The sequence below is a fragment of the Sinocyclocheilus anshuiensis genome, unplaced genomic scaffold, assembly GCF_001515605.1.
Source record: "Sinocyclocheilus anshuiensis isolate Anshui unplaced genomic scaffold, SAMN03320099.WGS_v1.1 scaffold1541, whole genome shotgun sequence".
In the NCBI taxonomy this organism is placed as follows: Eukaryota; Metazoa; Chordata; class Actinopteri; order Cypriniformes; family Cyprinidae; genus Sinocyclocheilus; species Sinocyclocheilus anshuiensis.
In genome coordinates, this window is record NW_015540952.1 from 545,800 (window position 1) to 566,454 (window position 20,655).

Here is a 20,655-nt window from a genome sequence, read left to right on the forward strand (position 1 = left end):
TTGTTAAGCTCCAAAATGTGCTATAAAAATATTATAAAGGTAGTTCCCTTTCATGGGAACTTCGAACTGTGTCCTCTAGGGGTCGCTATGGGGAAAGTTCCCTATTCAGGGAACCATGGTTACACAAGTAACCTGAGACGTTTTTCATACAAAACTATCATATTGGCAAGACTTGAAGAATGGGCTGCTTTTATGATAATGATACTGTTGTTGTTGTTGTTGGTGTTGTTTTGTTGTTGTTGTCATTTTAGCAACTTCAATCCTAATTCACTTTTATTGAATGAAAAAGAAAGTTTTGAATGTTCTTAAAAATATCTCGTTTTGTGTTCCACAGAAAAAAAGAAAGTCATACAAGTTTGGAATAGCATGAGGCTTAGTACAGTAAACGATGACAGAATGCAAATTTCTTTGGATGAACTATGCTTTTAAGAAGGAATAAAACAATAAAGAAAGAGAGAAAAATAACAGATAAAGGATACAAATCAAAAAGAAGAAAAAGGGCAATAATACAAAGTGTTGCCTCAAGAAAGAGGGTTTTAAGGAGGTTTTGAAGGAGAGAGAGATGTCAGAAAAGCAGGGCTCATCAGCATTCCCAGAGCTAACTGAAAGCAGCAGAATGATGAAACAGTACTGCAGATGACTTACAGCTGTGTGCTAGAGTGATGATACACACATGAACCACCATATTATGTGGAATGTACTGCACCTTTAGCTATGACTGGTATGCTACACTAACGTTCAAAGGTCTGGGGTCAATAAGATGTTTTTGAAAGAAGTCTCTTATGCTCACCAAGGCTGCATTTATTTAATCAAAAACAGGAGTATTGTGAAATAGTATAACAATTGAAAATAACTATTTTCTATTTTAATATATTTGTATTAAATATATTTCTACGATGGCAAAGCTGACTTTTCAGCAGCCATTACTCCAATCTCCAATTCAAAATAACAGAATTAATTTTAACTGAAAGCTTATGTAGGATTATAAATGTCTTTAATGACACTATTGCTTGTGGTAGAGAATGACCTTCCAAAGTTAAACAGACTGACAGACTGCAGTGTTTCTCAGGCTTTCCAGCTCCCTGGTGAACCTCCCAGCTCTCAGATATCAGAATTCCAGCCCATAGCTGTAGCTGGTGGACAGTGTTGCGGTGGTTCGCACACATGCATCTGACATGTTAAGCTATAGGGGATGCAGGTTCACATCCAGTTTGCAACATTATATAGCTGCCTAAAACTATAAAATAAACTCTGTATGATTATGTTAAGTGTGTATATGTGTGCATGCCTTTGTGCTGCTGTGCAAACAGTGACTCTGCAGATCTTAACAGAGGTACATTCACTACATTCACACATATGGAGTGATGAGAGCAAAATACAAAGAATGAAGGAAAGAGCCTTTTTTAGAAGAAGTGAAGTGCACTGAAGGGGCAGCACACCTGTTCTGTTTCGCTCTGTCACAGATGTTAAGGAATTTGTATTTCAGTCTGTTTTGTCCAGTGTCATGTCTCCCTGGAATGATTTTTTCTTGTGTTTCTTGTGAATTCTGTTGACCTCTGAATGTTGACTTTTGCCCCTAACAGGCAGGAGATAAGCACTACCATCCAAGCTGTGCACGATGCAGCAGATGCAATCAAATGTTCACGGAGGGAGAGGAGATGTACTTACAGGGTGAGCACAACACTTTAATGGTACCTTTAATACAGAGGATTGAAGCATTTCTCGTACTTTCCACAAAAAGGTTACAAAATTACACTTGAAACTTTTGAAACTAACTAGTTGACATGTCTAAATATAGATGATTTTATTATTTTAGAAAATCAGATGAAATAATTCAAAGACAGTAGTTATTGATAAAATTATATTTCCCATAAATTAAAGAAAAATATTTGTTTGGTCATTTTTCTTATGATAACCTTGGTAACAGGGTTGAAGTTCAAGCTAAATGTTATATAAGCTGTTAACAGGGTTGAAAGATTTCATTTCCTATTGGATGTTCATGGATGTTGCATGTATTTTTGCTACCCTGTTGCCATAATTTGGGACATGTCTACACATACAGCTGGTTTTGTTGTTAAAATAAAATTAATTAAATTAAAATAAAAAAATAATAAATAGTAGTTATTGGAAAAATGTTTCCCATAATTTAAGGGAAAATATTTGTTTGATCTTTTTTTAATTTTGGTAACATGGTTGAATGTTTGAGCTTGACAAATGAGGTCAATACTTCGATTTCTATACAAATGAAGCAAATTATGTTAGTAGAATGTGCTATTTGTAATAGGGGAAAACCATATGGTAAAAGAATTCTGATATACCCACCCTTATTTTGTCTTAATTTCTCTCTCTCTCTCTCTCTCTCTCTCTCTCTCTCAGGTTGTACAGTATGGCATCCAGACTGTAAGAACAACAGTAGAGTGGAAGAGAAGTACAGAGTGAGTATCTATCTATCTAAACTCTTACTGTGAGCCAGTCAGTCACTTAATCAGCCCTGTCTCTCTCTCTCTCTGAAAGAGAAAACTTTGCTGAGCTCCTCCCTCATATTATTCCCAGAAACAACAGTCTTCAAAACACTTGGAGATGTTTAAAATGCTCACATTCTTCAACTTGCTTTTTAAAACTTCCCCAAGTTGAATCCAAGGTTAAAATGAGGTCTCAGGTGCTCTAGCTGAAGCGTTACATCTGAATCACAAAAAGAGAATCTATGTGTGTGTTTGTCAGTGTGTATTTTGTCCATTCTGTTGTGATTCTCCTCCTTAGGCAGCTTGGCAGCATCCTAAAGGAAAACCCAGTCCATTTGATATCTTTTACCCCCAGTCTCAGATTCAGAGCCGGGGCCCAGGTGGCTCTCGGCTGGGCCGGCATCCCCTGGGCAGTCGTGAGGTTTGCAGTCTTCTGCTCTGCACTCCCTCCAAACTGCAATGCTTCCGGCTAACTCAACTTTCTCAGAGAGTCCTGTTTTACTTCGAAGCAAGACTTAACTGCTGTGTGTTTTTTAGCTTCATATTAGTTAACTTACATCCCCCACAGCAAGACTGAATGTGCTTGCTCTCTCCTTCTGCAAGTTAGGTCATAATCACAATGTTATGAATTCACAAAAAATAACCTTTTGTCCCACAAAATCAGGATCTGCCTGCATGCATAAGATAGTAAGCAAGGCTGCGAGTAGGTGGCTATGGATGAAGTGCTTGAGTTAGATGACCGCTGGGTATGATGGATGATTCAGGTGTTTTGTTGAGTGTGATGTCATATCCTGTAATGCCTTTTCCTCCCTTCACAGCCCCTTCCACCCTCAGTAACATCTCTGCACCAATCAGAAAGGCAGGTACTGTATTCGGCTTCTGGCAGCAGATTGGAGAACCCTGAGTGTGTTTTGCGGCTCTTGCCTTTGCAGTCACCCACCAGCTCACCCACTCACCCCATAACAGCCTGTGTGTGAATCATTACGCTTTTCACCGCTGCAGGCATGTGGCTCAAGTCCTCCAGTACTCCATTCACCATTACAGGAATGACAGCTGTTTGACTCTTCATGCAGAACCATCTCAGATATGAGCTCACAATGTAGCTAACAGAACTGGCCACTTATACAGAATATTCTTTCTAAGGTAGCCCAATTCTGGTGTTTTTGATGACCTAGAGTCATATCTGAGGGATTGGCTGCCATGGCTGCATATTGTATGATATGAAACAGAATGCATCTTGGGAAGGCTTGCATTAGAGTATGAGGCAATATGAGCTGGAAATCCTGTAGCTTTCTAATTTGTGCTGAATGAAAGCTAAAAAAAATAGTGCCTCCTTCACCCAAAAATTACAATTTTGTCATAATTTACTCTCGTCATTCATCCTCATGTCTTTGAAAGCTGTATGACTTCCCTTGTGAAAAAGAAGTGTGCTTAGTTAGACTGAACATGCATTTATAGTGTACTTCAAATCTTAAAGGTACATTTTTTAAAAATGCACATTCAGATAATATAATATTAATGAAATAAAAGGCCACTTAATGACAGTACACTTTCATGACTGTTTCATAACACACTTAGGTAAACATAAAAAAATAAATCAATAAATGTTTACTTTAAAGTATGTTTTTAAAACATTATGTTAATCTTTCATCTGACTTTAAAAAGTACACTTATTTTAATGTGTTGACGCATACATACAAAGCACATGTAAAGTACTTAATTATCATTTTAACTGTAGTGTGTTATTCGATATTAGATTTAAAATTATATATTTTTGAAATTAACTAAATTGCAAATTCATCGTTACAAATTTGTAATAACAAATATATTTAAATACGTGATATACAAGTTTCAATAAAAATTACATTATATTTTAGTTTACCATGTCAGTACATTCATCAGTATTCATCAGATGTAAGAAACTATGTAAGAAAATAGAAATAATTAAGAAATTACATTTAAAGATATACTTAAATGGGTAAAATATACTCAATAAGTAAATATAATTGCAATTATCATACGATTAAGCATCCAAAAACATACAAAAATTCAAATAACAACTTAAATTTCAGCATGTTCCTCACAAAAACCTATTGTATGGCTTTTGAAGACTTGAAATAGTGCATGATTTACTTTATGACATTTTGTGGTCCTCTTTTGTAGCTTGAAAGCCCCAGTCTCCATTCACTTCCATTTCATGAAAAAGAGCAGTGTGAACATTCTTCAGACTTTCTCCTTTTCTGTTTCATGGAAAAACAAAAGTCATATAGATTTGGAATGACATGAGATTAAGTAACTGTTGACAAAACGTTCATTTTTAGCTGAGCTACCCCTTTAAGCTTCCCACTAGCATATATGAGTGTGTTTAGGAATACGTGTGTGTATTTGTTTTCAGCTTATTGCTAACAACACAACATCTCGTTGTCCCGCAGCCAACGAGGTCATCGTCTGAGAGTATCTGTTCGAGACCTGGCTCGAGCATCCCTGGATCTCCAGGTCATACCATCTATGTGAGTCCCACTCATCGGCGCCCCCAATCGTTTCCAGAGTCTGTCAGATATTACCACTCAATCCACAACGGATACTGATGCTGCTATACTTCAGGGTCGATGTTTAAAAAAAAAACATGCAGGAAAAGCACAGGAGTTTGCTTCACCTTCTTTCTACTCTTTGCCTTCGCCTTGTATTCAATATCTGTAGCATCATTTTAGTATGTAACCAAATTTAGAGAAACATTTACAATAACACTGTTCAGCAAATGTTAAGCCGGGTAGCTTCTCTCATAAGCATGCCTCCAAAAACAACAGCGTTCATCTTTCCACAGTGTATGTTCACCCTGTGTGATGACCTTTGTGAGAGCTGTAGCTCTGTTTGGATGTGATGTGGATGACCTTTCACCTGTGCCCTGACCTCTTCCTCATCAACACCTTTTCTCCCTGTGTTTCTCCACTTATGTGTCCCCTCCCTCCCTGTCCCTCATCCTCTCCTTCCTCCAGGCAAAAGTAGACAATGAGATTATTGATTACAAGGACCTAGCAGCCATCCCCAGAGTCAAGGCCATTTATGACATAGAGCGTCCAGACATGATATCCTATGAGTCTCTCCATTCCACCTCCTCCACCCTGGAAAGACAAGGAAGGCGCAGCCCCGGAGAGGTAATCCGAATCGTAAACTTTTAGTGTCTCTCTAATAAACAAGCGATGTGCTTTTATGACCTAATATGATATGTATAGCCACTGTATGGCTGTGTAGAAATTATAATGTCACCAATTTATGTTTATAAATTTATTCTAATTTTTTGGACTAGGTGTGGCTTTCATAAAAAGTCAACTTTAGCTGTTTTACCTCAAATCAGACAGCGCCCCTGCCTAAAATTTTGTGAACAGCCATACTCTATACATTTAACATCCTTGTACTTCAATTTGGAGATCTGGACAGTCTAGTCTAGTGGTTCTTAACCTTTTTAACTCCAGGGCCTCCATCGCACAGCACAATATTAGAAGGCCCACTTCATATACGCTAAGACATATTAGCGTATGTGAATATGATATGATAGTATTTCAAACTGTAATTATGACAGTTTTAAAACGTTTTTTATTGATATATTGAATTAATTCACGTGATTAATTAAATAAATTAATAAAAAGTTAATTAACCAACATTCATTTTGTTATTCCAGAATTAATATTCTGTATTCCAGAATGGTGTGTTCTTCAAAAACAATATGGATAAAAAATAAATATATAGATGTAAAATTTAGTTAATTATGTAATTATGACAAAGCTGTTTTTAAACTTTTGTATTGTTATATAAATTAATTTGGCTTACTAGATATATTACCTTAACCACAATTAATTTTGTGATTCCAGAAATTGTTCTGTGTTTCAGAACTGTATATTCTTTAATAAAAACAACAGTAATTATGCAATTATGAAAAAAAAATTATTGATATATTCAATTAAATTTGTTAAATAAATGCATCAAATTAATTAACCATAATTCATTTTGTTACAGAAGTTATGTTCTTCAATAAAAACAAGTTATTGAGTGAAAATAGATTTAGATGTAAAATAGTATATAGGCTACATCTTGATTTCATGTTTATTTTTACAACTATAAATTTGATTTATATATATTAATAGTAATTTATTAATTTCAATACATTAAAGTCTTCCTGCGGCCCCCTTGGATATTTGCTGAGGCCCTCTAATGGGCCTCGGGCCCCCTGGTTTAGAACCACTGGTCTAGTCTCGATTACCAAAACTGCACATGGGTTTTAGCCACTTTGGCCACCTAGTTGCTACCAGACTACCGCTATATAACAGACCCAACTCTGCCAATGCTCCATCTTTGTGATAATACGGTCCCATCCCCAGTTCCCTATCACAGTAACCATAATACCTCTCTGACCCCATGATCCCATTAGTGTTCCAAAAAACACTATTGGTTGAGACTCTCAGGCCACAGACAGAGCAGATGTGAGCAAGTGTGTGTATTTGCTCGTTTCTCTGTATGTGATCATGTACATTGCATGTATTCCTGTCAACATGTTAGCTTTATGTCTATGCATGAAAAGAATATGAGAGATGTGTTTTTTATTCTCTGTGACTGCTCTTGTTCCCTTTGTCTATTAAACATTGTTCTGCTGTACCCGAAAACGCCTGTGCGCCTTCTCTGTGTAGAGACAGCAGTGTCACAGCGCCACCTGGTGACTATAATCAAAATCTCAGACACTCTGCGGTGATGAAGATGTGTTAAAGGGATATTTCCGGGTTTTTTCATCTGCATCTGTGGTTGATTACCAAAGCCAATCATTTAGACTTGTCCTTGACTGTGTATAAACAAACAGAAAATGTATTTACAAGTACACACTTACAATATAAGTCTATCAAGCAATGGGCCGGGGTCCTATAAGTAGTAGAAATGTGAAGTTCATATTATTGTTTTCACTTACATTAATTATTAACTAGAAATGTTACTTTTTGTTGGCTGTTATGTTGTATAAATCATCAGGAGGGACTACTTTTTAGGTGTAGGAAATTTTGGTTATGCATTGCAACACAATAAAATAAAATAAAAATTACAGCAATTACACCATACCGTTCAAAAAATTCGTTGGTAATGTTCCTGAAAGAATTTCATTTTTAAGGCTGCATTGATTTGATAAAAAAAAAAAAAAATCAATAAAAGTATCAATATTGTGACATATTATAACATTAACAATTAACTCAGTTAATTAATTGTTTTCTATTTTAAAGTGTATTTTTTTCCTGTGATGCCAAAGATGAATTTTCAGCAGCCATTACTCCAGTAGAAATCATTTTAATATGCTGATTTGGTGCTAAAGTAACATTTCTTATTATTATTAATAAGGAAACAGTTGTGCTTCTTAATATTTTTGTGTATAAATGTCATACATTTTTTCATGATTCTTTAAAGAAGTTGAAAATCTAAAATGAAAAAGAACAGCATTTGTCGCATTTGATCAATATAATGCATCCCTTCTAAATAAAAGTATTAATTTCTTTAAAAAAAAAAAGAAAAGAAAAAGAAATAAATACTTACCCCAAATATTGTTTGGTGTATCGATATTTTCACTGGAAAACAAGACCAAGATATTAATTAAGCAAAACTGGGTTTACTTTTTTAGTTGGTCATGACATGAGTTTATGACATGTATGCCATAGCAGAAATAGCCGCAAAGAAAGGGTCAGTAAATTGTTTTATCACACCAGTTTTATGCTAACACTTTCGAAAGAATGTAGTAGATTATTTTCTTAGTAGTGCAGCCCACTAGCCAAATAGACTTCCATTGTAAGTGTTTTACAGTTAACAAAATTACTGTCTGTGATAATCAAGTTGAAAACGACCAAGAATATACCTTTAATGCATACCATATTCTTGAGTCACCGACAGGTTCATAGAGTAACCAAACTCAACCCCTTTCCTCCCATACAGCCTGTCAAAGCCTCAGGTGGCAGCCCTCCCAGAGGCAGAGCCACAGTAAGTGTGAGCAGGATAGAAATAAGGCCACTGACATAACCAATTAGTTTGTGGATTACCAACCCAAACTAAGAAGAACACAACTAACATATTCATTTACAAGCCTTACCTAATCAAACAAGCATGAACATCTAATGCCTCTTACACCTAGTTTCTCTCATCTCATTGGCCGCTATCTGAACTCTTAAGTGTGTACTCAAGCACCCAATGAAAAACTGAAGAATCTTTCAAGCTTCTATGTGTGCCATGGCAATGGTGTACATTCATGCTCATTCTCAATGAACTGATATGATTCTCCCAGAAAACATACATCTGATCCGTGTCACTTCTCATTCTAGGCTTTAGCATAACATTAGCATCTAACATTCAGAACGAACACTGCAAGCGCCTTTTTGCAATTCTTATTTCACCTTCATTAGATTCATTTAATTTAAAACATCATCCAATGCATGTTGGGTCACAGAAAACACAGCTGTTTCCATGTCGCATAACATAATGTTATTTTTAGTGATTTTAATTCTGTGTCCACATTCCCAGACCCTGCCACAAGACCCCTCCTCATTGTCTGCAGAAACAGTAAGTTGTCAGTGACCTCTCTCTGAACCCTGCCACAGCTGTGGCCACAATTTTCTCTCTCTTAAATGTACTCATCCTGAAGATGGTACTGAGCTTCAGCTGACTCTTGAGCACTGGAAGAAGTCCTCATGGCAAACACTCAAAAGTGTCCTGTTGGAGTGTGCGTTCATGTCTGTCTGTATGTCTGTCATTGTCCCAGCTACAGCTGAGTGAATCTCACAAAATTAAGCTTATTATGATTTTTTTGGATTGTTTTGTATTTTTTTGTATTCAAAAGCTCAATAAGATTTTATTTAAAACAAATTCATCTTTTATTCAGCAAGAATGCATTTAATTGATCAAAAGTGACAGGTTTTTAATTTTTTACATAAAATCTATTTCAATTAAATGCTGTTCTTTTAAACTTTTTATTCATCAAAGAACCCTGCATGAAAAAAGGAAAAACGTATCAAAGTTTTTATTCAAGACTGATAATAATAAATGATTCTTGAGCATCAAATCAGCATATTTGAATTATTTATTTTCAGCATATTTGGATCGTGTGACACTGAAGACTTGAGTAATGGCTGCTGAAAATTCAGCTTTGCATCTCAGGAATAAATCACTTTTTAAAATATATTCAAATAGAAACTTTATTTTAAATTTTAATTAATTAAATTGGAATTGTTTTTTTTTTTTTTACTGTAATTTTGGTCAAATAAATGCAGCCTTGGAGGCTTTTCCAAACACTTACATTTACGTTTACATTTACATTTAGTCATTTTGCAGACGCTTTTATCCAAAGCGACTTACAATTTGGGATACATAAAGCGATTCTTCTTAAAGAGGCAAACAGATACAGGAAGTGCTTGTAATACCAAGTTTCTAGACATTGTTCAAATAAGTACAAGCTAGAAAGAGAAGGAATAAATAAAGAGAGAATTTTTTTTTTTTTTTATAATGATGATGAAGTCAAGTAGCTTCGAAAGAGATGAGTTTTCAGCTGTCGCTTGAAAACTTAAAACAATTTAAAATTAAATTTAATGTATCTAATTTCTTATTTTGTTCTTTTAACTTTGAGGTGAACAGTTTTGTGACATTCACCCATAAAACAACTAATATATAAACAGCCTAATATACAAAACCTTAAAAAGCAGTGGCATGATTTAACTTCCTGTTCCTAATCGTATTATTTGCTTTTCTGACCTGCTCTATCTAGCATACAGTCTCCTATCCACCTTTTAGTACTGATTCTGATGCATACTTACATAGAGCTTTTGTTCCTGTTCTGTTTCAGTCTCCAAGAACACTGTCTCCCACCCCATCCGCTGAGGTTAGAGGCTGTTTATAATGCTTAGTTTTCTTTATTACTCTAGAGCAGGGGTGTCAAACTCAATTCCTGGAGGGCCAGAGCCCTGCAGAGTTTTACACTAGAGCCAATAGTACATGTTCATTAAACCATGTCTTGAAAACATAGTCCACCCAAAAATAAAAGTTCTGTCATCATTTAGCCACCCTCATTCTTTAACACAAAATAAGATATTTTGAAGAATGTTGGTAACCAAACAGTTTTAGCTGACTTGCATAATATGGTCTAAAAATAGAATGAAAGTCAATGGGGACTAAAACTGTTTGGTCACCAACGTTCTTCAAAATATCTAAAAGGTGAGTAAATGATGACAGAATTTTCATTTTTGGGTGCCTTTAATGCATTTAGTAATGTGAATGTATTTTGAACCTTCCAATATGTGATGTTGTGTGTGCATGTCTACCGTAGGGTTGTTATGACATGAGGGAGCGCATCATACAAAGATCCACCAGTCAGGGCTCCATCGGCTCTCCGGTTTACCACCGCCATAACTATATACCCCCTCTGTCCAAGTCACCCCAGCACTTCCACAGACCAGGTGAGTCAAATGAAATTATCCAAATCCTTCCTCTTTAGGATTCCAGTGGAGTGTATGGATGAGCAAGATCTCCTTACAACATTTTGGCCTCGCGTTGCCTTTTCTTGCTTTCCGTTTCCTCCTGAGCTTGTAACCTGCCTCCCTCCTCTGCTCACATGTGCTCCTTCCATCCTCTTTTTTCCTTCATCCTCCTCCTCTGTTCCTCTTCCTCTTCTCTGAGCGGCCGGCAGGAATGCTGAAGCCCTGCTCCTCTTTGCGCTCCAGCGACACGCGCCCTACCTCCCCTTTCCGACATCACTTCCTCCCCCATAACAAAGGTAAGGCCTCTCCACTCCCCTCTCCACTTCTCCTCGTTCCCAGTGTTAATATTGTTCCGTAGACACAAATCCACCCCCCTCCTCTGATTCAGGCCTGCTAAAATGTCTTGACTGTGACTTTTTAGCTTGTAAAGCTGTGCTTTTGCCGGCTCTGTTTGAGAAATGACTAAGTCCTGGAGTTGAAATGCTTGAATGGCAACCATATGAGGTCAAGGGCTGCTTTTGATATGTAAATCCAACTGAAGCACATCTAATGCAAGTTGCTAATGCACAGTTTAATCACATGCTCATGTGTGTAATGTCCCTCTGTCCTCTCCACGGATTCTTTCTGCATAGGTATATCTTGGCTTCATGGCTGTTGTTGACTCTGTGTAGAGCAATTCGGTGCCCGTGGCAGTTCAGAAGCATGCTGGTCCTGTGTTTTGACCATTCAGAATTTGGTGTATTTGACAGTTAATTAACCACCAGTTATATGCCAGCTCATTAACCAACATTTAATCAAGTCACTGTGACATCACTAATACTCTTATACTAATAACTTTGTTCCAAAACATAGTGAGTTGCCTTGCTGTTTACGGTCTACATAGCCTTCTTAAGGTGGCAACCTAACTGAAATGAAACTTGTATTTTAAAACACCAGTAATTCTGTGTGTCATACATTTGCATGTCTATTTTTTATATAATTTTTCATGACAAATTAAGCATATCCCCCAAATAATTATAATAATATTTTTCATTATTATTATTATAAAAATAATAATAATTTGGGGGATATACTTGACATAGATTCTTACATTTTGTAACAGCAGGGGAGTGCATGTGATGTCTTGAAATGCTGTCTATGTAGACAGCTCACTAGTTTTTGGAACATGTTCATGTTGCATGCTTACATTTGTTTTCTCACAGGCAAAAAGTAACCCTTTAAAGCAGGATTCGCCAAACTCAGTCCTGGAGGGTCGGTGTCCTGCAGAGTTTAGCTCCAACTTGCCTCAACACACCTGCCTGGCAGTTTCAAGTGTACCTAGCAAGACCTTGATTAGCTTATTCAGGTGTTTTTGATTAGGGTTGGAGCTAAACTCTGCAGGACACTGGCCCTCCAGGACCGAGTTTGGTGACCCCTGCTTTAAAGGATATTCAGTCGTGTTATCATCAGACAACGTCTTCCTAGCGGTGTGAATTTTACACATATCTTTTTACTGTGGTGGTGAATGTTACCGTGTTCATGATTGTGAAGTTTTTGCATGCTGCTTTCCTGAGGCATTTCTCCTTTTCCAATCTGTATGTCCTTCAACACCTGTTCTCTTCCGTGGGGCCGACCCACACAGTCCAGTCCGTCTCTCTGTCACCTCTCTGTTGAAGCCCTTTTCTGTTCGTCCATCTTTCTGACAATGAAGATTTATTCAGGCATTATTCTCTTTTTCTTTCCTTCTTTTTATGTTCTTTTCTTTCTCCCGCTTATTCTGCTCTTCTTGTTTGGAGGCACTGAGCCATCCAGTGGCCGGAGTTCTCCTCTTTCCTCTCGGCCGGCCACCCCAACCCTCTCTCTGACCCCTAAACATTTCCACATCCCAGGTAGGAGCCGGAGCATCATCTCCCTGTTTTTTCTTCTCTAGAGAGTTTTTCTGCTGTCTCTCTCTCCCTCAATTCTTTCATTTCAATCCCTTCCATAATGCATCTATGCTTTTTCTTATTTATTGTTTTGATTGTAGATTTTGTTTACCTCTTATGCTGAGTTCATGTACTGCCACAAATGATTCAGAAATTTTGGTCATACTTTCGCATTTCCCCACATCATGATCATAACTGATTCGATTGGAGTGTCTTATTTGTGATTGAGCTGGTATTAGAAATGTGTTGTTAAAACTAGATCTTTATTTTCTAATTCACAGACCAAGGCATTAACATGTATAGAAAACCACCAATCTACAAACAGCATGGTATAGTTGCTTCAAATTTTAAGCTTATTCTATCTATCTATCTATCTATCTATCTATCTATCTAAAAAAAGATTTATTTTACACGGCAAAAAATGTTTGTTTTTTTTGGTGCCTGTCATTATGGTGTGTCCGCAAGCATGATTTCTGACAATTATTTTTATTATTTATATTTATATGTTTATGTGTGTTGGCTCCATCCATCCATTAATTTGTGATTATGATGCTTTGATCACATCCTATGTTCACATGTAAGTACCATTTGACATCATAAACTTTTCTCATTTTTGAGACTCTTTTTCTTTAATCACTTCCTCACAACCGATTCGCCTACGGCAAGAAACTAAAATCCTCCTTTAACAATTGCCATAAAACTTTGATTCTGCCTTCTAATTGCATGATGTTATTGCCTGCAAGATCCCATAACAAATTCACTGACACCTCAGATGACTCTGCTTTGGTCTCTATCTTGCATACTCTGCAAATCTTCACATTAGGCTAGTTTCAGTAAACTGAACGGCACCTTTTGAATGGTTGTGTTTACCGGTTTCAAACTACAGTTCATATATCTCAATTTTTCTGCTTGCTTAATATTATAAAAATCTATACATTTGCAGTAGCATGTGTGCTCTATCCACTTTATACTCTCCTGTACTAAATGCAGTACTGGCCATTGACATTCAAAGCTTTTGATACTGTCTCTGAATATACTCTACTGGTGTTTTACTCAAAAAAAAAAAAGACTAATTGATTAATTGCATTATGCCTATTTAGCTGATTTTTTACACATAAAAATCCTGAAATGCTTTGAACTGAATGGCCAGCACTAAACTTATTGCCAGCCTATGAGAGTCCGTCACTGATAGTCCAGTTCCCCCAAAATACCGATTCAGATTCAGCTGCCCTGGCAGCCCAAAGCAAGTCCGCTGATGACATCATCAAATCATCCAAGTTCCCCGCTGCCCACGCCCCCCGGCCGGACGAAACACCAAAGATCGAGACCGACTACTGGCCGTGTCCTCCGTCCCTTGCTGCTTTAGGTACGCTCCTGCTGCTGGCAGTAACCAAAAACGAATGGAAGCCATCTGTGAATTCAAACGATGCTCTGTGGGTGGAGAACTCTTGAATTGCTGCTGGTAAATTTGGCCTGGTGTTCCCATCTGACTGGTCCTAGAGCCGGTTGTGGTGGCAGTAAATCTGAGGGAAACTTTAGGATGCTATAGATGGCTTTACAGGGACATAAATTTGCCAATGCTAATAAATCAATTTCATTTTCAATCAAAAATCATTTCACCACTCAGTCTGACCATGTTTTTATTTTTTATGATTTGTTTTTATATTATTTAACTCATTGTTATTTTTGTTCGATTATGTGTACAACTGAACTCTTGAGGTTCCGTTGCAGGTCACCATGGGTACAATGACATGACAATGTTGCAATCATCTCAATATTTTTTGCCTTTTTCTTTCATGGACGGGCAGGCTCAGATGGGAGGAGTCGGTCACGGGACGAAGAAGAGGAAGAGCAACTGAAACGCAGACATCTTCAGGAAGAACATCTCAGCAAGGTCAAGCACGTATTAATGCTTATACATTCCTTGTGTCATTTTTTTTAGTCAAAACAGCCATTTAAATGCATATATGTGCCAAATTATGCTGCATTGCACAGTGTTATTTACACATGCTGTCTGCATTGTTTTATTACCCAAATCACTGAAATAATTATGCAAACACACCTAATTTGCATATTTGCACAGTGACTGGGGGTGTTTAGTGAATAAGGCTAATACATGCAGGCTAATAAGCATGCTAAAGTGGAATAAATTTAACCTCTATGTGATCGTACTTTCAGTACTTTCACTCATATGACTGTGTTTAACTGCAGATCCAGTCTGGACTTGGAAAGCTCATTCTGAAGGAGGAGATGGAAAAGGAGATGAACAGAGAGAGATACATACGAAGTGTGGCCGCCCAGCGCTTTGACTCCCAATATGCTAACTGTATCACAGGTATAATGCCACCTACTTTCAAAGCAATCACAACAAATATAGCTTTATTCAGATATTAGTATATTAGTACAAAAGTATTCTGTCCTCTGTTATAGAGTCCCAAACCGTTAAAACATCATCTCTGCCTGGATATGGGCGGAATGGCCTCCATCGGGTAAGTCTCAGCCATTCATCTGTTATTTACTTATATTTAATAAGTGCATGTAAAAGACATTTAAAATGTAATTTATTCCTGTGACGGCAAAGCTGAATTTTCAGCAGCCATTACTCCAGTCTTCATTTTCACATCCCTTCAGAAATCATTCTAATATGCTGATTTGGTGCTCAAGAAACATTTCTTATTATTATCAATGCTAGAAACATTACTTCTTAATGTTTTGTAAAAAAAAAAATAAAAAAAACAATGAACTCATTAATATTCAAAAGTTTGGGGTAAGTACAATTTAAAAAAGAAAAAGAAAGAAATTAATTAATACTATTATTCAGCAAACATCCAATAAATTAATAAATTGATCAAAAGTGACAGTCAAAACATGAATAATATGCAAAAATACTCTATTATAATATCTATTTCAAATAAATACTGTCAATTGAACTTTCTATTCATCAAAGAATCCTAAAAAAAATATGTTTTTATGAAAATAATAAGCAGAAAAATCTGTTTTTAACATTGATCAAATTAAGAACCATTATTGATAAGCATCAGTAATAACTGAGCAATTACATTTATTTATAACTATATTCAAATAAAAACAAATCATTTTAAATTGTAATAGTATTTCACAATATTACCATTTTTACTGCATATTTAATCAAATAAAAGCAGTCTTGGTAAGCATAAGAGACTTCTTGAGCATGTGGAATAAATTAGGCCAGTATAACAAATTAAAGTGCATCTTTATTTTTGTCTGTGCTTCCAGCCCCAGTCTACAGAACTCTCTCAGTATAACAGTTACGGGGATGTGTGTGGAGGACAAAGAGGTACAATTCAATACTTCTAATACTGAAAATACATCTGATAACCACCCCCACCCCCCAACCCAAAAAGAAGCTTTTTAATAAAATAGTCATATTTGGGAATTTGTCTCTTTCTGATTTACACAGATTTCAAGGTATGTGAGTGACCCGCAGTATTTACTGAGCATGTGCATCAGCATGCACTTATGGAAGTCAAATCATGCTACATGTAACCGGAATGGCACTCATGCCCTCATTGCTATGCTTGTGTCTGAGTTTGAGCCATGGGGAAAGACAAGCACACAGTCAAGGGTTTGATACGTTGAAAAACTCCCCCACCCCTGAGAACACATCACATGGATAGTGGCTGGATCCACTTCCCTTGCGAGAACTTGATACAGAGCAATAGCTGTTAGGAATTAGATCCAGACTATTTCCCAAGGTTCTGAATTCTTGAAAACAGTTTTCTGCTTTCTTTTCTTATCATTTGCATCACGTGTATGTGTTCTGTTCTATAGCCCACCCAAGATGCCCAAGATTCCATTACAAGAATGGACAGGGGAATGTCTATGCCTAATATGTTGGAATATAAAGCAAGTATCCCAAATATTTTCAAAAATTATGTTTCTCTTCTCTCTTCCATCTCTAAATGCTCCTCTGTTCAATAAATAATCACCCCCCTCCCAAAACCAAGATTATTCAGTCAGGGCCGTAATTTTGGCTCATCTTCACAGGCGATGGTCAGTGGGAAGAACAGGACTAGCATAACTTGTATATCTTCCAGTGCCATGAAATGATGTCATCACATGACATACTCTGTTTTAGCAGTGCATAGTTTCGAGATCATTCAATCATTTTGAACTCCTGGTTCTCGTTAAAGAGGCTTCATGGTTACATATGGTAATATTTTGTGAAAGTGGTTGCTTTAGTTACCCAGAAGCCTGATTCTCTAGGGCCAAACTTAAATTCATGCATCGGCCCTAGTTATTGGCTAGATTAAATAGATTAGAACTTAATAGGTTTTCCCAGCAATAACAACTAGCATGATTGTAGACTGTTAACTGTTCGTAGAAGTGCTAACATTAACAGCATTATAATTCCTTTCTGTAGATACAGTTGGCGAAAATGCCTGGCCAGCTGTAGAAAAAAACAAATCCCTGTGACCATAGTTACCCATTCATTTCAGTGGGGAAAATAGTAAAAATATATATATATATTTTAAAGCACATTCTGAACTCCTGAACATTTGCTAGCTAAAAGGAGACTAGACTAAGAGACGACTATGCGATTTCATATAATATCGGCAGCAAAGATCACTTTGCATGCTGTATTACAAATAAAATAAATATTATAAAAGGAAATATTGGTCATTAATTAGTGATTTTAGCTGATCCAACGTTTAATTATATAAATTACACTGCCGTTCAAAAGGGCTTTTTAAAATTATTTATTCAGTAAGCATTAAATTGATTAAAAGGTAACGGTAAAGACTTAAAAATTATTTTATAAGATTCTATTTAAAATAAACACTGTTCTTTTGAACTTTCTGTTTATCAAAGAAGGCTGAAAAAAAATGTATCCCAGTTTCCACAAAAATATTAAGCAGCACAACTGTTTTCATCATTAATATTTATAAGAAATGTTTCCCAAAGTCAGTGTGGGTTTCTGCTGGTTTACGCTGGTGTCCCAGTGTGGCCAAGCTGGTGTTTATCAGGTCAGCCAGTTGAAAACTTCAATAAAACCAGCCCACAACGTTGAGAGACCAGCGAAGACCATCAAACAAGCTTAATCAAACTTTAGATTGTTTTCAGCTGCATTTCAGTGAATGTGAGAAATTTTCTGACATCTGCATTTGCTCTTCACTTATTTAAAATATTAATTGTGATGTCTGTTAACGTTACTTGTTCCAAAAACACTGAAACTTTTAGTGTTTTTTGAGAATTGTATTTTCCCCCATACAAATGAATATGGTACAGGAACCAGGATTTATTCTTCTCCATGTTAAACCACACCCCCAGTTTATTATGTGTTGCTAACTGTATCTATTTTGCACTTAAAGCATACATATATTATATTATTCTATCCAGCACTTCTTTCCCATATTGAGAAACACAAACTTTCTGGTTTGGAAATACAGTACATGCTCACACTCTCTCTCACACACAAGGCTCACCTACTGTTTGTTCATCTGCATGATCTGCACACCTCCTGCACACTCACTCTCTCACTTGCACCGTGTGCTGCAGTGTTGTATTTTGGCAAGAGTTGGTGTTTGTGTGCCATGTTAGAATGTAATGACCGTGCATTATTCCCTTGTCCATTTGCTTTCAGCAGTTCATTGTGTTTGGCAAATGCCTCGCATAGCATTCTCCATAACAACACAATCCCTCCTTTTGTAAAGGTGTACCCACATGAAATGCTCACTGTCACCAACAGAGGGCGTACTAAGCTCCCGAAGGATGTGGACAGGACGAGACTGGAGGTAAATGGCACCCGATAGCCTCACTGAGTGGAAATTGCATGAAAGTAAATGACTCGTTGTCCATTTATTTTGTCCATTTTGCGACTTAAAAAGTATGACTCCTTTGAATTGCGTAAATCAGAGGAAAAGACATTTGCGTTTTAATGCTACATTCAAAATGCATTTATTGTTCTGTAAAATATAACAACAACAACAGTATTGTTGTTGTTATTAAATGCTCACATATCTAAATAAAATAATAAATAATACAAATATTATTTACAATAATAATTGTTGATGTTGTTAAAATATTATTTAAATTATAAAATATAGCTAATAAAATATCACTGTTGCAATAATGCTGCTGTATAGTAAACACGTTTTTATTAATATTATTTGTGCTGTTATCAACTAGACTACTTAGACACTTATTAAATAGTAAAATATTGCTTATAATACTTCTACTACTAGTAATTATTATTCAAAATTATTATTTAAATGATAAAAGTAAATTAATATACAGTAGAAATATAGCAATAATACTATTGTACAGTAAAAGTGAGTATTTAATAAATGTAATTATTATTATTAGGCCTACTGTTGTTGTTGTTGTTGTATTCAGAACAATAAATGCATTTTGAATGTATTTTAAGACGCAGCAATTTTTATTATTATTATTGTATAGTCATATCGAATGGGGGAAGTCGAAAAAGAAGTCTATTTTTGTTCTTAACTGCTCACATGCCTGATGATTTATAATTCTTCAATATTTCTCTCTCCTTATTTATATCCAGCGCCACTTGGCTCCCGAGACATTCTTTGATATTTTTGGGATGGAGATCCATGAGTTTGACAGACTTCCTCTTTGGAAGCGCAACGACATGAAGAAGAAAGCCAAGCTCTTCTAACTAGCTGATTGTGCATGTTTTAATTTATCAATCACTCATATGATGTATTAGAGCGATAGTCCTAACTTTTTTTTTTGGCATCCAATTAAATGCACAAAAAAGTTCTATTTTGCTTCAAAAAGACCAATTTTTATTTTCCCAAATCTCGATATCTTTATCTTTAAATGAGTGAGTATTCGAATAGGAATAAAATACGGTGCGCGTGACCCCTATGATGCGAACACACGAGCGTGAGGAGCTGATGGTGTGCCTGCTCTCATTAAACCTGCCTCTAGGACCAGAGAGATTTATCCTCCTCCCTCCTGGCCCTCTTGTAAAACGGGACTGTAATTTTTTAGATGGGGATCCGGGGGCTGTCAGCAGGGATCTCCCTCTAAACAGGCCGTTAAGGTGGTGGAGTTGTAGGGATCCCTGGAGTCCCCTGCTGCTGCGGACCTAATGAGACCTTTGAAGTGCGTTAAAAGCGGGAAGTGAGAGCTACTGAAGATCCTCCACCTGCGGAGCCGAGCTTCTGGAAAGCATTAGAAACTGAAATCAGCGTCCTGTCCCACCAGCACTCTGCCGCCTCGTCACAATCCTAAAAAAATATCTAGGCCTACATGTAAAGTAGCAAGCATGTTCACCATAACCAAAGCCCCAAACAGCACCCAAGATAGATGGATTCTTTATCCAAAAACCACTAGTCTGATAATCAGAAGAGGCGATGGTGATGATTATTATTATTATTATCATTATTATTTCAAAAATTAAACTTCAATTACTTAAAAAAAAAAACTATTATTAAATATCGCCACTAGAGTTCAGCCGTGGGACGATATCAGACGTTGACCCGCTCTGAAACAGCTTCCTCTGAATCAGACAAACCGTTTATTGTGACTTCCGGTTTTCTGCAATATGTAACAGCGTTTTATTGTGAATAAAGCAAGCAAAGCCTTTTAAATGACTGCCTCAGAGGTGTTTTAATACTGCCACTGTGTTGACGTGGGATTGTCGGAGCTGTAGCCATAGCATTTGTGCCAGGTGTAGACTCGATATCAGGGCCGTATCTCTGTTGTACATTTACAGTGGGTGCAGAAAGTATTCAGACCCCCTTCAATTTTTCACTCTTTGTTATATTGCAGCCATTTGCTAAAATCATTTAA

At 36.6% G+C, this 20,655-nt stretch overlaps 1 protein-coding gene across 23 annotated transcripts in view; it reads left to right on the forward strand.

Annotated features, from left to right (window-relative positions):
* LOC107689952 (actin-binding LIM protein 1-like) overlaps window positions 1-19,607 on the forward strand; it is a 73,208-nt gene extending 53,601 nt beyond the window's left edge. For 4 of the 23 annotated variants that reach the window (XM_016488146.1, XM_016488140.1, XM_016488145.1 and 1 more), the window contains 23 exons: window positions 1,584-1,671; window positions 2,377-2,435; window positions 2,761-2,883; window positions 3,281-3,325; window positions 4,895-4,972; window positions 5,459-5,617; window positions 8,421-8,465; window positions 9,003-9,041; window positions 10,318-10,353; window positions 10,798-10,927; window positions 11,158-11,244; window positions 11,566-11,580; window positions 12,724-12,816; window positions 13,134-13,181; window positions 14,072-14,218; window positions 14,661-14,746; window positions 15,064-15,187; window positions 15,283-15,341; window positions 16,108-16,168; window positions 16,292-16,299; window positions 16,663-16,737; window positions 18,546-18,626; window positions 19,400-19,607. In XM_016488146.1, coding sequence (XP_016343632.1) covers window positions 1,584-1,671; window positions 2,377-2,435; window positions 2,761-2,883; window positions 3,281-3,325; window positions 4,895-4,972; window positions 5,459-5,617; window positions 8,421-8,465; window positions 9,003-9,041; window positions 10,318-10,353; window positions 10,798-10,927; window positions 11,158-11,244; window positions 11,566-11,580; window positions 12,724-12,816; window positions 13,134-13,181; window positions 14,072-14,218; window positions 14,661-14,746; window positions 15,064-15,187; window positions 15,283-15,341; window positions 16,108-16,168; window positions 16,292-16,299; window positions 16,663-16,737; window positions 18,546-18,626; window positions 19,400-19,513 — 1,800 coding nt within the window. In that variant the 3' untranslated portion in view covers window positions 19,514-19,607. Of the gene's footprint in view, window positions 1-1,583; window positions 1,672-2,376; window positions 2,436-2,760; window positions 2,884-3,280; window positions 3,326-4,894; window positions 4,973-5,458; window positions 5,618-8,420; window positions 8,466-9,002; window positions 9,042-10,317; window positions 10,354-10,797; window positions 10,928-11,157; window positions 11,245-11,565; window positions 11,581-12,723; window positions 12,817-13,133; window positions 13,182-13,434; window positions 13,920-14,071; window positions 14,219-14,660; window positions 14,747-15,063; window positions 15,188-15,282; window positions 15,342-16,107; window positions 16,169-16,291; window positions 16,300-16,662; window positions 16,738-18,545; window positions 18,627-19,399 lie in introns of those variants that run through there. The other 19 variants (XM_016488151.1, XM_016488156.1, XM_016488141.1 and 16 more) reach the window with 18 other exon arrangements.
* The last annotated feature ends 1,048 nt before the right edge of the window (window positions 19,608-20,655 follow it).